At 41.9% G+C, this 18,437-nt stretch overlaps 1 protein-coding gene across 7 annotated transcripts in view; it reads right to left on the reverse strand.

Annotated features, from left to right (window-relative positions):
* The window catches only part of LOC146699599 (disks large homolog 2-like), a 173,682-nt gene that overhangs the window by 112,932 nt on the left and 42,313 nt on the right, over positions 1-18,437 (reverse strand). For 3 of the 7 annotated variants that reach the window (XM_085469335.1, XM_085469338.1, XM_085469339.1), the window contains one exon: positions 17,548-17,616. The exons of 3 other annotated variants lie outside the window; for them this stretch is intronic. In XM_085469335.1, coding sequence (XP_085325461.1) covers positions 17,548-17,616 — 69 coding nt within the window. Of the gene's footprint in view, positions 1-10,192; positions 10,739-17,547; positions 17,617-18,437 lie in introns of those variants that run through there. One more of the 7 variants, XM_085469340.1, reaches the window with a different exon arrangement.

Raw genomic sequence — 18,437 nt, forward strand, 5'->3', positions numbered from 1 at the left:
GTTATGTTTTTACTGTAACAACCACAAACATGTTTAAAAATCATTCTCTTAACTTGAAATGCAAATATAAACCTATGCACAGGTTTTACAAACAACAAAGTTATATGCAGCTATTTACCTAAAATGCAGCCAAGCTGTTATTTTATAACCACTGAAACTATTTACAGAACAATCAGCTGTTCTGCATCAAATAAGATGCCACACAATCTATTTGTGCCCCTCCCAAAAATAATTTCTGTCCACTGTAAGATAAAAAAGCAGATCACAGGCTGATACCTGCAGGCCTGACAGCAGCAGGTGTGTCGCTGCTCCTGTTTCCACCTGCAGACAGCGTTTACACTGTTTGGTGGCTTTTTGGCAGCAGCTGTGACCTTCAGCAGTCGCCTCATTGTTCTGACACACACAACAACAATATCCACTACACTACACACTCACTTCACAATACACTACACACTCACTCAAAACTCTCTCTCTCACTCTTTCTTTCACTCTCTCTTGGCATCATCACTCCTAAAACTTCACCCTTGTCTTGGGTTGACATAGCGTCTTGGTTCCATGGAATCTTAAATTGATCATGTGATTGGTTTACCATGACTACTTTATTGTTCCTCAATCAGCAGCACTTGTGCGATTGTTTCGCCCCCCCTACCTCCCGGTAAGCTGAAGACAGCCTCAGCACGTCCGCACCACTTTTTCTTGTTAGCAACAGTAACGGCGTTGTAATGATAGCAACAGTAATTAGTTAGATTACTGGTTACTGATAAAAGTAACAGTGTTAGTAATGCCGTTACTTTTAACGCTGCTGTTCCCATCACTGTGTATATCTATGTATCTAAAGGGATCAAAATGACTCATCAGTTCTAGAAGTTGTCATTTTTTGCCTTTTTATCCCAATTTCCCCCAACTATATAATAAATAAACCCATTTAATAAATGCACGCACAATATGTTTAAGATTTTGACAGGTTAATCAGGATAAGTTAATTTAGCAATTAACAGTTTTACAATGTAGGCTTCTGAGCTACCATTCTTAATACACACTGACAGGAAAATTACTTTTCATCCCCAAAGACTACTTATCTTTTAAGCACTTTAAAAGTGGTACACTTGGTATATATACACTGTATTATTCTTATGTGGTCAAAAATTTATATGAAAAAAACAAACAAACCCAGCAACAATGACAGCATATCAAACAGGTTCATCCAGGGATCTGTTTATTTTTTCCCCTCCCCTCTATTTTCCTCTCACTCAATTACAAAAGTATATTCATCATGCCCAAAAGCATTACAACAGAACAGCAGACGTAGCTTATAGTACTTCAGATCTCATTGCAGCAACTGTGCATTACACAGAAAGCACATATGTTTCATATTTAATAGTTTTGGCAGTGCATACGCCACGAGTTAAACCTTATATACTGCATGTTTCAGGTTGTTTTACACTCCGTCAGGTCTATTCCACAGTACTGCATACAATATTAACACAGCTGAGAGGTAATATATTCAATAACCATGAGTCACAAAAAATGCTAAATTGAAAAAACAAAAAAGACGAAATTCCCAAAACAGCAAACGCAGCGTTGATTTTGCTCAGAAACCAGGTGATCCATGTAAAGTCCAAATTTGTCACATGGTCATAATTATTCAATCATTAGCCACCATCAGTGTTACCCTCTGACAGCACTCATGTATCATCCCTCTGGCATGCTGATAACCTGTGCCCTATCAGTGTTCAGACATAATGTAATTCATTCAGTTCAATTCAATTCATTTCAAATGCATTTATATTGCTGTGGCGCGGCTTGTAGTCCTGTACAACAGTTTTTCTGTGTGTTTATTAACTTCTTGCTTAGCCTCAGGTAGGGTCACCTCTCCTACCCAGACAGAACCAGTGGAGACCTGCATTAGAGACTCACTACGGGAATCATTCAACCATCCTCTTCCCCGGCAGATGCAGGCACTTTGATTATCTAGTGATGCTGTTTTGGTTGACCAGTGCACCACTGGTGTTCCAGGCATTAGTCAACGATGCTCTAAAGGATCCTTAATGTGTTTGTGTTTGGATATCTTGTATATCTAGACAAGTAAAGGTTTTGCAATGACTTTTGGAGAATCAGATGCATGTGAAGTGTTGTGATACTTCTCATTTCATTTCTGGACACTCGAAAACATTGTCATAACTTTGAGCATCAGCAATTCTTTCTCTCAAGTCTAAACTGGTTGATTTTGTTTTGATACTTTGTCAACTGAGAGCACAAATCCTTTCTGAAGTTTTTATATTCCCTGTAAAGTAGACAGTATCCCCCACTTTAACTTGATATATATATATATATATATATATATGTATGTTCAATGGTCAATAGTGACTCTGTTGTCCCCAATGAGAAGCTGATTTGCAGTATGTCCACACAGAGAAAAAAACAGCCTAAGTTTCATCAGTAGCATCAACAAAGTGTTATTAAGCATGATAATAGCAGCAGGTATAATAGACACTCTATCTCTCTTGGTCATCACTGCAGGCACTTCATGCTGACGACCAGAAAATCTCTAAAGACAGGATGGTCTGAACATAACATGACAGAGGTTTCCTTACTCAGCACCAAAGTTCACAAGCTGGACCTGAGACCTTCCTGAGATCTGAACAGCCACTTTAACCAGGTGACCGAGTCTGGGCTTATTGGTCAAAGACAAATTACCGAGCAATGATCCATCCATCCATCTTCTTCCGCTTTATCCGGGGCCGGGTCGCGGGGGCGGCAGCCTAAGCAGAGAAGCCCAGACCTCCCTCTCCCCAGCCACCTCCTCTAGCTTATCCAGGGGAACACCAAGGAACCTAACCCCCCTTTGGACTGTAGGAGGAAGCCAGAGTACCCGCAGAGAACCCAACCAAACACGGGGAGAACATGCAAACTCCACACCCAAAGACCCTGGCCAGGTGTTGGAATCAAACTCAGGACCTTCTAGTAGTGAGGTAACAGTGCTAATCACCGCACCGCCGTGCTGTCAAACATCAGGGATATGAAACTGCAACCACTTTACAGAATTTAACAAGATATTAGATGAGACGCTACCACTAACTGCTTCTTTCAGCTGCTCACCGCAGTGGTTGTCACAGTGGATGATCTGCCTCCATGTCACCCCATCCCTTGTATCCTCCTTCACAACATTCATGAATTTTATCCCTGGCAGCTCCATATTCAATAACCATATCAACCCTGCATCTTTCTTTTTCACCAAAAAGCTGACTAGACACACAAAGAAAAAAAAAGCACCTTAGTATCTTTTGCTTCCATATTTGACACAAACGAAAGCTTCCAGGTTTCCAAAAACAGTTTGACTGATCCTTTAGTAAAGCAGCGCCTCTTTTGCAGTTTCTTATCCAGCATAGGACTGTTCTGATGTTAGGAGAGCAGTAATAATACTGGGCAAAGTGACAATCCCATGATTTTTGTAACACACTTCCAATAACTCTAATTATTAAAAACATCTTCACCAAATTAATTCTTACACCAAGAGAAAAAGAGAATCTCTAAAATTTTAGAAGAGGTTGCCCGTCTGGGATCTTAATCCCTAATTTCATTAATTCAGTTTTATGGAAATTGACTGTAATACAAGACAAACAGTCAAATTAAAAGGTCTTGAATGCTGGACACTGGGTCAGAAATATACACAAGCTTATCGTCAGCATACAATCATATTTTGGGTTCTAAAGCTTCCCTTTGACTTCCTTTGACCAAACCCTTGCTGTTCTTGTTGCTATAGTTAGTGGGTCAATTATCATTGAAAAAGATTAAGGGGATAAAAGGCACCCCTGCCTGGTACCACACTGCATCTTTGTATGATCACTCACACACACACACACACACACACACACACACACACACAGAGTTCTGGTTCTCCAGCAGAACCAGGATCATGGAGGGGCAACCATCCTCTGCAATCAGTTGAGGGTGAGGGGAAAGAGGAGGAGAGCAAAAAAAGACAGGACAAAAGGTGAACAATAGGAGGCAAGGCAAGAGTTGAAGTTACTAATTAACAGTAGTGGTGTTTTAAAACAAAGAGTGAAGGGATTAGTCAAAAAGAAACTGGACCAGTAACAAATGAGTCCAGAACAGAATGAAAGGAAAACAGACCAGTGTTTTCAGTAAATAAAATAGTCTTTATTATAGATCATCTTAACATAAAGAGCCGGCAACGCCGTTTTACCAATAACACTTGGAAAAAGAGAAAAAGGGTTGCAACAACAGAACACAATAACCAAACAAAAACTCCACACCACGAGGAGGTACTTCCAGGGGCCCACAAGCTCACCCTGTCACTAACAGCAGCTGGCTTTACTGCTGCCAAGGCCCACAAGCCCACACTACTCACGCAAAGCAGCTATGCTGTTTCCACAACTCCACACTTTGAGCAGGCTAATCACACACAACGCCGAGACACCAGAGAACACCCCACCCTGTTCACAGCTCATCCCCAGCTTATATGACCTCCGAGAGGTGATTGCTGACTGGGCCCAGGTGGTAAATGAGTCCAATGAGCAGCAGCTGTGTCCTGGGGAGAGAGAAGAGCAAGAGAGAGACGGGGGGTGGAGCAAAAGAGGAGGAGGTGGAGAAAAACACCGCGCCCACACAAGGGCAGTATCAGGAGGCCCAGCTAGGGCCGTAACACCCCCTCCCATAAATACAAACCAGTGGTTTGTCATAGAACGTCCTACCCAGCTTTTAAACATATCACCTACTATCCACCATAATAACGGTTAGGCATACCCTGCCGAATCTGCCAAGACCTTTTTGATGGGTTGAAAACACTGCACGGGGTTGGCTCAAGTCCCTCAACATAGTGTCCCAAATGACAGCCAAATGTTTTTTGAGCCATCACATATGGAGAACCCATCAGGCAGCTAGAAGGCCTTACAGCAACACTTCTCTGACGCTTCTTCGCTAGGTCATGGCAAAAGGCATGCTGGTTAGCCAGAGGTGCAGGTTGAAATGGTTGTGTCACACACAATCTATCACACTGTAGGTCATCTGGACCCGAGAGACCGTCATCAGGTGGCAGATTACAATTAGTTGATCTCTGACAGTGACCAAATGACACCACTGAGCAATTATGCTCCAACTGTTGCCTAGGACTGGCAACTTTGTCGGTTTGTGAACCACAGTTCACTCTTTTGAAAACAGATCGATTTTGCTTTGAGTTTGCTTTCAAACAGTGAGCAACCAGGTGGCCAGGTTTGTGGCAGAAGAAACAGAGCTTTGTTTTGGCTCTTGAAACCACGCCTGTATCGGCTTTGTTAGCTGGCACACTCCTAACTCCCAAGACTGACTGTTTCTGTTTGTAGGCCCCACAATCTGCTATTAAATGGCCAGACTTTAAACAGAAAAAACACTTTCTTTTTGCCTTGGAATGGGACACAAGTACCTCACCCTTTGGGTACTGTCTAGCTGGCACATCACTAACCTTCACTAGGTCATCGCGTCGGTCGTGCTTAATGACACTGGTTTTATGGATGAGGGCAAACTCATCAGCCAGTGTTGCAGCCTGCTGTAGCGAGGAAACCTTCTGTTCATTAATATATACCGCGATGCGCTCAGCAATGCAGTTCTTAAATTCCTCTATGAGCATTAGTTCCCGGATCGAAGCCGGGTCAGTGGCTTTGCAGGCCGCACACCACCGATCGAAAAGAACACCTTTTTCCCTGGCGAAATCAAGATAGGACTGACCCTGACCTCTTCTCAACCCCCGGAAACACTGCCTATAGGCTTCTGGGACCAGCTCATAGGCCAGCAGGATAGCCTTTTTCAGCTTGTCATAGTCCAAGCTGTCCTCAGCTGACAACGAGGAACAGACTTCTTGAGCCTTACCCGCCAGCTTACATTGGAGCAAAATGGCCCATGAATCCCGTGGCCAGTGCAAGGCCGTGGCTATTCGTTCAAACGACTCGAAGTAGCTATCGACCTCAGTGTCACGGAACATCGGAACCAGACGACTGTTTTTCCCTACGTCAAACGAGGTGTCGGCCTGACGAATGGAGGCAGTCGGAGGAAGGGAAACCTGCCGGAGTTCCAGCTGTCGCAACCTCACAGCTGTCTCTGCCTCCACCTCCACCTTCCTCAATTCGACCTCCCTAACCCTAGCCAGTTCCGCGTCCAAACGCCTAAGCTCTAGCTCCCTTTTCAGCTGGAACTCTCTCTCACGCTGCTCCTTCTCCAGCTGGAGACGAGCCAGACGGACACGGAGCTTAGCATCCAGCTTCGAGCCTTCACTTGATTCAATGGAGAGGGGTTCGAAGCGAGGCACTGTCATGGGTTTGTTCTCAGGCAGCCCCTGATCAACAGGTGTCGACACCAATGGACCTACAGCTTGAGCTGGCGCCTGCAGAACGGGCTGAGACGCTGCACCACGCTCACCCTTAAACACTGCAATATCAAAGGTAGCCATTGACTCTAAAACAAAAACTACCTGAGGCTAACAATAACAACAAAGAAGCACCACCTCCAATACACAAATGAGAAACAGGCGGGAAAAGCGTGGCCACAGGTTAACCAATAAATAAAAATACCGCCAACCCTCTCCCCAGACCTGCCTACTAAAATCTTAGCCTAGTTAGCTTCTGGAGTGTACCAGGCTCGAGGCAACTTTAAAGGCTAAGCGTCAAGTGCACAAAGCACCGACAAGCCTACCCCCGACAGGGAACTAATCCCCACCCGGGATTACTCCGAAAATAATAAAGGAAAAATAAAAAATGAGTGCCTGAAGGAGGAGCTTACGCTCAGCTAGACACTCCCCTTTGCTAACTGGAGAGAGAGCGCAGCAGATACAATACAACTAAACAAGCCACCGGCAAACAACTCACTAAAACTCAATTGCTGTTCCTTCCAGTCATATCCCGGACGAGCCCCCACTTTGTTACGTTCCCCCCGAAAGGGTCTAGGCATGTGAGTGAGGGGACCAGTAACAAATGAGTCCAGAACAGAATGAAAGGAAAACAGACCAGTGTTTTCAGTAAATAAAATAGTCTTTATTATAGATCATCTTAACATAAAGAGCCGGCAACGCCGTTTTACCAATAACACTTGGAAAAAGAGAAAAAGGGTTGCAACAACAAAGAACACAATAACCAAACAAAAACTCCACACCACGAGGAGGTACTTCCAGGGGCCCACAAGCTCACCCTGTCACTAACAGCAGCTGGCTTTACTGCTGCCAAGGCCCACAAGCCCACACTACTCACGCAAAGCAGCTATGCTGTTTCCACAACTCCACACTTTGAGCAGGCTAATCACACACAACGCCGAGACACCAGAGAACACCCCACCCTGTTCACAGCTCATCCCCAGCTTATATGACCTCCGAGAGGTGATTGCTGACTGGGCCCAGGTGGTAAATGAGTCCAATGAGCAGCAGCTGTGTCCTGGGGAGAGAGAAGAGCAAGAGAGAGACGGGGGGTGGAGCAAAAGAGGAGGAGGTGGAGAAAAACACCGCGCCCACACAAGGGCAGTATCAGGAGGCCCAGCTAGGGCCGTAACAAAACAGTCACTGGAAGCTGCCAGCAGTGGAAGCCTTTTAGCAGCATCATTTAAAGATGGTTCAGGATCACCTGATTCAGCCCTAACAATAAAGAGTTGTCAAAAAGGAAAGTTTGAAGCCTAATCTTGAAAGTAGAGATAGTGTCTGTCTCCTGAATCCAAACTGGAAGCTGGTTCCACAGAAGAGGGGCCTGAAAACTGAAGGCTCTGCCTCCCATTCTACTTTTAAATACTCTAGGAACAACAAGTAGGCCTGCAGAGCGAGAGCAAAGTGCTCTAATAGGGTGATATGGTACTACAAGGTCATTAAGATAAGATGGGGCCTGATTATTTAAGACCTTGTATGTGAGGAGCAGGATTTTACAGGGTTAGAGTGATGGATGAAGCAAAGCTAAAAGGGGGAAAATCTGCTCTCTTTCTGGTCCCTGTCACTACTCTCGCTGCAATGTTCTGTATTAATGGGAAGATTTTTAGAGATCTTTGCTAAAGCACAGACAGATACAGCCACTTAGAACTACCTCTCCCAGCCAGCTAAGATTTGGTTAAGAACCAGCTGCGGAGCGGCTAAGGATCTGCCACGGTCCTGTCAGGATCCAGGTGGTTATTGTAAGTGGCTGTATCTGTAGCTAGGACTGGATCAGGTGACCCTGAATGCTTCAGTAGGTCTAGTGTGCTCGGGGATTCACACAATGCGCTGAATGTTCTTTCTTTATTCACCTTTATAAACACAGTGAGTAAAAATAGTGTTTCTAAACCACTATGCATTTAAATCATCAGTTATTCTTAGTCTCTGGCTATCTTCCACAGTGTCTCCCTCCCCTCACCCCCAAACAACTGTGGTAGATGGCTTCCCCTTCCTGAGCCTAATCCTGCCAGAGGTTTCGTCTCTTAAAGAGATTTTCCTTCCCACTGTCACCAAATGCTTCCTCACAGGGAGTCATTTAATTGTTGTGGTTCTCTGTATTATTGTAGGGCCTTTACCTTGCAATATAACACATGTTGACGAATATTTGGAACTATATAAACAGAATTAAATTAAACTGAATTATAATGGGACCCTCACAGCCAGCCTGGTGTCCTGGCAGCTCGGGTTAGAGCCCAGCTAACTAAAGCTAAGTTACTATATCCACACCAGCTACTGTGGTGAATCTAATTATAAGATTATAACAGTTCGGTGTACAATGCACTGAGCTAAGCTGCATTTGCAGTGAGTACCATTAGTGCTAAAATAGCTTCAACAGCTAACACACCGACCAGAGAGCTGGTTAACCATAGGTCATACTTACATACTTTGAATATAACCTGCAGGTGATTCCAGAGAAATGTAGTTTAATTCATTTGAGAAGAGCTACAAATGTGATTCTGTGGTCATCAGTTTATGAAACTTCAAAAGTTTGGTGATATTTCCTAAAAAAAAGGTTTAGAAATGATTTTTGCTGTAATTTTAATACACAAAAGAGAAACAAATGTCAACTTCATTAAATTCAATTTTTATTTATGCAGGATGAGATCACAACAATAGTCGCCTCAAGGTGGTTAACATTGTAATATTGTCCCACATAGTTAGGTTATAAATACAGATGTGATAGGGCAGAGACCTGGGTTCAAACCCACCGGCCATTTACTGTGCACCCTCTCCCAGCTTCTGTCTTCTCTGCACTGTCCTATGTCCGTAAAGATCATACAGTTTTAGATTAGATGAAAATAAAGGTGATATTCAAAGAGAGTTTCACTTTGACTCGTGACTATTAAAACAGGGGCCAATGGCTGCAACCAGGGACGCCACAATACCAGATGTTACAAACTTGGAACTAATGCCAGTAGAAATACTTTTTCTGGTAATTAAATATATTCTTAATACCCAAATGTAAAGAAAGATTATCCAACATGAACAAAAATTAAACTTCTGACATAGTGATGGCAGACCATTTATTAAAATGTTTTTAACGCTATGAGCCGCGTAGAGTCACTGCAGCATCTGAAGTTATCCATTGTGGTCCTATCCTCAACCACCGATGATCCCTGTCTGATGTTCTTCATTCACGGTGCTTTGTGATGTTACAAGTGTCATGATGAGATACTTTGAATTAATTTTGAATCATAAACAGGAAAGAGGTAAGGATTATGTATACCAAGGAAACAATAACTTAGAAAGGAAATCTAATAAACATGATGACAGTATGGTGGTCACAGGGACTGAAGAACTGCTCTTTTGAGTGATGCAATGATCGTTTGCACAGTAACTTAAACATTTTCTAAAATAAAATGTTCCAGGTGTGCACAAAGACTTCTGCGTTACAGTGAAACAACCTTTTTCTTGCAGTGTTGGCATTACTCACGTTGTGTGAGCACTGGGCTGCAGCAGAGCCACAAGTTCAAAACAGCTTCTGTTGCCATATCTGAGCTTTTTATAGTGTTGCTGACTGAAAGACGTGAACCAGAACAGGTAAACAGAAATGTCCAGCAGCAGCAATGAAAATGAATTTATACAACTTTTTACTTTAGAGTGACATGGGAATGAAGACAACCAGGAGGGAGGGATAGCAAACATCTATATTCATCCAGAAACAACCAACACACAAACAGCGTTTTCCCCTGCTTTACCTCATCCCTCATTCCCGTACAGTGACTATTCTCAAGTCCAGTGAATCATGTCTCTTACCTTGGTTGTGACAATGCAAAGACAATCCATGTTCATCAGACAAAAAAGGAGCTCTCAATATATTGTCAGATTCATCACCACTTATCTCATCCCTGAAGGAAAAATGTGGGAAGACGGAAAAAGATGCCAGTATGAAGAACCGAGGAGGTAAGGATTACCAGAGAACGAGAGGGGGAGGAAAGAGGAAGAAAACATGCACACGCTCTCCTTTGCAAAGGAGAGAAACCACAGCGGACAGACATTACTGCATGTGGGCCCCTCTCAAGGATTGAGATGCCTCCTCCACACCGCTGAAGGCAATCAGAATTCTTTACGCCATCTCAGAGCACAGCGCACGTCATCGTCTAACACGCACACAAAACAGTAGCTCCACACACCAACCCCAAATTCTTCCTCAGATTCTCTCCCTCTCATTCACCCTCTGCCTCCTCGTTTGAGTCCATTCTCTGCTCGTCTCTAGGCTGCACAACAGAACAGTGCTATACGGTGAGAGAAAGCAAGGGCAGGAAGGACAGGAGCGTCAGCTCTGGTAATGGTAAAGATTCCCCTTGCTCTCTTTTTCATTGGCTGTCTGCTGAGGCAGACTGCTGGAACTCAGTAACACACTGGCTTCAATTTAATCTGCATCCAGTGGCAGCACAGCACTCACCCTTCCACTCACTAGTTTCTAAGCAAAAGAACTTTATGGATCTTTAATGTTAGGAATTACATGTTTAAAATGTTTCCCACTTGGCTTTAGGTAAAACAAATGAAAAATCTGTCAGCATCTCCGCTATAATCAATTCAATTCAACATCAGCATCAGTCGCCTCAAGGCGGAGAGTGAAGTGCTCTAATAGGGTGATATGGTACTACAAGGTCATTAAGATAAGATGGGGCCTGATTATTTAAGACCTTGTATGTGAGGAGCAGGATTTTGAATTCTGGATTTAACAGGAAGCCAAAACAGGAGAAATCTGCTCTCTTTCTAGTCCCTGTCAGGACTCTTGCTGCAGCATTTTGGATCAGCTGAAGGCTTTTCAGGGATTTTTTAGGACTTCCTGATAATAATGAATTACAGTCGTCCAGCCTGGAAGTAATAAATGCATGAACTAGTTTTTCAGCGTCACTCTGAGACAGGATATTTCTAACTTTAGAGATGTTGCACAAATGGAAGAAAGCAGTCTTACATATGTGTTTAATATGTGCGTTGAAGGACACGGGAAGACAACTGACTTTGGTTGCTGAGGTTTTCAGCTTCACATGTCTCAGATACATAAAAAGGTTGGTGGTGTACCAAGGCCCTTTAAACCCTAACTCGTCACTGACAGGGTTTTCCGACATTTTTTAAAATTACTGTAACTTTTGACTATGCTTCCACCTCACTGTCAGCCATCCTGTTAGCAGGGCCTATGCTATCTTTGGCTACACCGGCTACAGGGGCCTGGTTAGCTATGGGTTATTGCAAGGGTGTGAAGTCGAGTCTCCAATTCAGTGATCCTGGCCTCCAGACCTGAAAATAGGCTGCATCTTTTACAAGTATCATTACTGCTAAAAGAGGCCGAGGAGTAACTGAAAATCTGACACAATGAGCAGGAAAGTGCAGGAGGGACAGATGAAGAGGCAATGCTGCTAGCGAGTCAGCTATGAGCTAAGCTAAGCTAGTGAAACCCTAAAGACACAGTGAGTGAATACTGTAACAATAAATTAGCGAGTGTGCTTTAGATGAAGCATGTGAAGATTACACTATGAAATAAGAAGTTATCTATAAGTTTTTAATTAAACTGCTACGCAGAAAAGTGACACAAAGGCACCACTGTGTTAGAACAGGAACAGGAAGTGATACTCGGAGAGAGTGAACACCAAGTGTCACTACCCGATCCGTACCGGAAACCCGATCGGTACCCCGCATGCGCGAAAGGTGTCTACTTCCGGTCGAAGCATTTTACGATAGTTACAGGTCAGAGTATCTGTTAAGATGTTAAGAATAACAAGTATCTCTTAAAATGTTTCCGATAATGAAACATTTAATATAATGTAGACAAAAACAAAAAAGTAAAAAGATAGTGACAGATCGGGACTCCCGATCCTTACTGCGCATGTGCAGGGGTTTTCTTCTTCTTCTGTTCGTTTAATGGCAGTGTACCCCCCAGTGTACGAGGATACCGCCACCTGCTGACTGAGCGAATAAACCCTATTATAAACTGAATTAGCGTCATTACAAACGTGTGTTAAATTTGATTTAGTGATAGTCGAGTGTGTTTATGCTCGTCTGTGTGGAGAGGATTGTTGGAAAAGTGATGATAATGTCCGCTATCACTGTCAGTTGCCAGTAAACACTTCATCTGGCTGCTGAATCTTCGCGTGACATATTATAATGTCTGTATTATTAACTCTGTCATTAGGCACCATTCTTCTTATTTTACGGCACTGTTGTTCAATCGGGGAACGCTCTCTGTTGAGGAGAACAGCAAAATTTTTTGCGGATATGGATTATCCATTGTTTAAATGTCCCGGTAGTCGAAAAGGAGGCAGAGCTGCTGAGAAATGCTAGGAGCAAACTGGGCGCTAACCGTATCATTCAAATATATTGAATGTCGCAATGTTGGCAAAGAGAGGAAGTGACGTAAGATTTGCGCATGCGGGGTACCGATCGGGTTTCCGGTATGGATCGGGTAGTGACAAGCACCACCACTAAACACATCCGCCACCACTAATCAAAACATAGCAAATTTTTAAAAAAAAATCAACTTTTGACTTTTCATCTTTGATAGAGTTTGAAAACTGATCCAAATATGTGCTCAGTGCAATACTGCAGTGGATGCAGGCACCAAGCATTGTCAGTGGCACATTTTAATGCAATCCAGAATCACAGATTTAACTATTTGTCTGCAGATGTGCACTCTTATTCTCAATTACAAAGTGACTGGAACATACTTTATGCGATACTTTATCAACTATTGTTGAGCTATGTATTAAGTCCTTTATTTAAACACTCCCAGGTGGATGAGGTCTGGGGAACTAACCTCTGACAATTTTCAACTGAAATTACTTAATGAAACATCCAGTTATATGAAGAAGAACTCGGTACAGAACTTGCAGTGCAGTTCAGTCTTGCCTAAGATTCTATAAATGCATGAAAAAGAAATTTGTGTTTCTTTTTCATGCATCTAAGCTTTGCAGCCTTCTTTTTCTGTGGCCAAAAGTCAAACATGACAACAATGCTGTTGGCGTGTTTTTGATTTGCACAGTTGGTTTTCATCTTTTCTCTCTATGTCCTCATATATTCATACAAACTCGTATTAGATAATGTTAGGGAGTTGCTTGTGAAACGAGATGATAGAATTTTTATTACTCTTTCAGTCAGAATGTCAAGAAATTCTAATGCGACTCTAATGCAGCATTGGGTGTGTGGTGAGTCTTTCTAAACCCCCCTCCCAAAAATCTCTAAAAATATAGTCAGTGGGAAAAGTCCCAGAGAGAAATGTTTAAGGAGAAAGCAACAATGCCTTTTTCTTAAACAACCAGTGAATAATTAGCTTTTTTCTCCTTTCTTTTTTGTTTGTTTGTTTGTTTGTTTGTTTGTTTGTTTTTTATTATTGAGAAAACAAAATAGCAACTATGGAAGACATATCCAGGACAAGGACAACAGCAACAACAACACAGAGTAAAACAATCATTGGAATATAGAGTACGAAGGATAAACGTAAAGATTATCCTTCGTAAACCCCCCAAGATTGCTAAACCCCCCAAAACGTGACTATCGAGGGTTGGGACCAGCAAGCATAGGTACAATCTTACACGCCTCTCCTCTTGTTATTCCCCAAACGCCCATTCTTTTCTCTCTTTTTTCTGTCCTTTTTCTTCTTCTATTCCTCCACTTTTTTTCTCCCAATCTACCCTTCACCCCCTGTCCACTCCAGCACAGTATCTACACAGACAATAATATGAATAATAAAATAAATGAATAAAAACATTAACTAAAGAAGCTTATATTTTCACAAAAAATTTAACTCTTTATAAAAACCAAAATACATTTTGAAATCATTCAATCAATCTTTTTTAAAATGCAATTTTAAAAAGAGAAATAAAAAGATTCAAAAATCAAGATTTATTTCTGACATTTAAAATTGATTCCACTCCTCATTTTCAAAACCATTTACTCACTGCATTTACCTTTCCTGTCAGTTCATAGCGATCATATTAGCAAATGCATTATCTTTGGGATTAGCTACAGAATTAGCTGTAAACTATCAGATTACCTATGCCCATTACCATTTCCGTGTTTTGTTTTGCTTTGTTTTTGGGTCCTTGGAGAAAAAGTAATGCAGTCTGCTGCAATATAAGGAGCTCACTGATTGGTTAGCGATTCACGGAGGGGAAGACGTAGCTAACTGTTTGAATTGAACAACACTGCTGTTTACGCTGAAAACTTTGCACTGCCCTTTGTACAAGCACACACTCTAAAAAGGCATTTAGCCTTGCTATTCCCGCTTTTTCTAACATGGATATGTAAAAAACTGACTCTGAGTCATCACCTGTGGACTCAGTCTGACTATCTGTTGGAGGTAGCATGCTAGCATGGCTAGCGCTAGCATCATTGCATGTAGACCCGCTCTTTTAATCTCATGTTATCTTGTGAAAATATTACGTTCCAGCAGCTAGCTACATAGTCCACAACATCTAGGACTACTTGATAATTCACTTTGTGACTACACAAACAGATCACTTAGTTGGAAATATTGGTTGCTACTTGTGGTTTGCGTTGTGGTATTTCTTTTGGTTTGTGGCTGCTGTATCCTCTTTTTGTTGGTCACATATTACTTTTCTGTGTTCAGTGCAGCAACTTGTGATCCTCATGTAGGGGCATCCATGTTTGCTTTAACATGTCATTTAAGAGCATTTAGTTTTGCTGTAATTAAAAATATAACCTATGCTTCTTATAACTCTTGTGTCAGTCTCCACTTTTATGTTGTGGCTTTTGAGGCAGGTTGTAACATCCTGACTGCTGGGATTGCCACATTATCACGACGGCGGTCTTCAGATCCTTGCAACCACCACTGTGTCTGGATTGTTAGCCAGCAGCTGCTCATCTCTCTGAAACTAGAACTCCCTGATCGCTGTTGTGCTCATTCACTGTACTGTTGTGGGGATCCTTCATGATCTTGATTAATCTGCCTTTTCTTAGCAATTTATTTGTGCTGCCAGGTGATCATAGAGTGCCACGAGGTTCTTCAGCCACTAGGCGAGGATCACGTCATGGCTCTTCCTTTAGGAGGTTGCTTTAGTCCGCTGTCAGGTTCACATTCTGTGTATTGTGTGACGCCTCTGCTTATATATTATATATTATCTTATATATAGCACTTTTCTACAATTCTGGAGCACTCAAAGTGCTTTATACAACATGCCACATTCACCCATTCACAGTCAGTCACACAAGCACTTTTTTGTACGCTTTTAAATAATTCCTAACTACCATTCACACACATTCATATTGATGGATGCATCTATTTAGTGTTCTAAGGAAGGAACAGTGAGGAATTAGTGACAGGGTCATGAGAGGCCAAGTCTCACTGATTCACGTGGTGACCGAAGGCTGGTCCATCTGACCTGATCCAACAGACAAGCTACTGTAGCTCAAACTGCTAAAAAGGGTCAGGAATGGTTTGAGGACCATAACTGGTTATATAAAACAGTCTAATCAAACATCTGTTGTATTTGCTGCACAAATAAATTCGATTCATGGAGGTCCCACCTCACAACCTTCAGGACTTAAAGGATGTGTTGTTATCAGATCAGTATCCTCCAACAGGCAGCAGCAACGGGATTAAGCTATAATCCAAAGAAGCAGCATGCTGTGTTGGAGCATGCAAGTGTTCAGTCTAGGCAACAATTAGAGCACAATAAGACATGCTCACACTGCTGAAAAAACACAGACAAACTCACACATCAAAGTTATTTTCATCTGTTAATTTTTCTTTGTCATAAACTCCAAATTTCTGTATATTTTCTTTTGTTGTTTGTATTCGAATCTTTTGTGCTGGTTACGATGGTGGTAAGCTCCCATGGTTACACGTACATCATTACTAACTCAGCATCTATCGTACTATATAACTGTGCGGAAGAAAGTGTAGTTCTAGTCCGTTCTAGTCAGTCTAGCACTATAACACAGACCTTTAACCCTTCCCATGTGATCCATCTCCCACTTATGAGAACCTGAACTGCTCATTTCCTCCACATCAGCTGTCACGGTACCTGTTTGCTGGAGTCATGCTGCAGAAGAGGCGTGTTGCAGATTTTGACCTTGATTACTGCCTTCATTAGTGTTTGAAGCAGCACCCCTCCAGTCCCAGTTGCTTCTTGCTCTTACTGAAGACATTTGCAAGCACAAACTGTCTTTGCCAGAATGACAGAGCTAATCTTTTCAGGCAATGTGGCTCAGGTAGCTTTGACTTATTGCATTACAGAGCAGGAATGCTTTAACCTCCTTTGTTAGAGCTGCCACTTGTTGTATGCAACAACACTGACAGTGCAAGCTATTTGCATGACGGATTTACTGAAGAATCCACTGTACACTTTGCATGTCCTATACAAATGAACACAAAACATTTTCTTCTGAAATGCAATAATGGGTTTCATGACTGTAGTCTCGATGGCTATAGACAACTTCTACTTGGCTCCATTTTAATTTACAATGAATAAAGGAGAATGAAATTCACTAAGATTTATGTTATGAGTACAAAACTACGGATCGATACAGACAAACACGGAGTGAACAGTATTGCTGTCCCATTGATTTAAAACTGGACGTTTTACAGACATTTAGTTTCTTAAATCAGACTCTCTGATCATACTCTGTCATACTATGATCATGTCATAGAGCCTAATTTGCACAGGAAAGATTTAATTTCCATTCAAACAAATAAACTCTCAGGTTCTTAATCATGTTCAGTTAGTACTGCTTAGCAAACTAACACTGTCATCTTCAGACAGGCCAGTCCCTGCTCTGAGACCCTAACAAAAAGCTTGGCTAACGTCGTTCCAGCCCAGTTTGTACCACTAACATATTATTACCACAGCAGTTGTTATTCTGGTGCCAAGCACTAATCTTGTTTACATTTCGAGCTTACTGTTACTGGGATTATGCAGCACCAGATTCCTCCAGCTGCTTCTTAAGGAACCAAGTGCTGTGCTGGGCTGCAGTGTTCTGCCATGCTATGACTGTTGATGAGTGTACAAGTTTGAATGCAGAACTAAATCAACTAAAATGGATGCTGCTAGCAGAGGCACAAGGCACTTGTTGTGATGTACACAAGATCCCACTAATCTACTGCAAGCCATACACTACTGCTACACTGCAAACATACAGAAACTCACCTCAGGGGTGTTTGCACTGCACTCTGCTTGCGCTCTCCCACTGGGCTCTGAGCTGCTGTGCTCCCTCTGCTGGGAACAACAAACAGGTGCATAAGCCACTCAGCTCTGATAATGACTGGTGTTGTTCTTAGAAATGCCTAGCTGAAGTATACACATGCAACAAAGAACACTGTGTATGTATATTGTGAAATAATAATATAATATGGAGGTTTTTGAAGTGTTGACTAGCTGGTAACTGCACAACAGTAACAGGATGCAGTTGTAAGAGTTATGCAAGATCTGGCAACGATAAGTAGATGAAGTGATCATACGCTGGTCAGACTGTCTCCAATTAGAAGCTCAAATAGTCTAAGCCTAAAAATAAAACCTCTTTATACCATCCTGCTTCTAACAGCAATACCTTTAACTTTTCATGTAGAATCATTTAGTTATTTTTTATTACATAATTTATGTTTATTCATTAAGTTAAGTATTATTTAGCTATGAATTGTTATTATGTAGTATTATTTATGTAATATTAAGACAAAAACAGATGATGGATCTCGCTCACAAGATACTAATTTGACAGAACACTGCATAAACTAGAGGAGGATTAGGACACCATCAGAATTCAAACCAATTAACTGAGTCAATCTATACTATACTCATTCAGCTATTATTTTAGCTAATGTGGCCGCCCTCTGTGGTTATTACTGGACATAATAACTACCAACAAATCTGCCAAAACAAAAGTAGGAAAAACAAAATGCTGCTACGAACAGAGCTGATTCAACTATGATTACAATGAGTGACATTTTTAACATAAAGTTGTTAGATGATATATTACCTGCTTTTTTGTATACAAATGTTACCAAATGAACATGCAGCTGAGAAATAAAATCAAACACATC

This window comes from Copadichromis virginalis, linkage group LG10 (genome assembly GCF_057382275.1).
Source record: "Copadichromis virginalis isolate Kocher_CV1m ecotype Utaka linkage group LG10, C_Virginalis_male_GT1.1, whole genome shotgun sequence".
NCBI classification, from domain to species: domain Eukaryota; kingdom Metazoa; phylum Chordata; class Actinopteri; order Cichliformes; family Cichlidae; genus Copadichromis; species Copadichromis virginalis.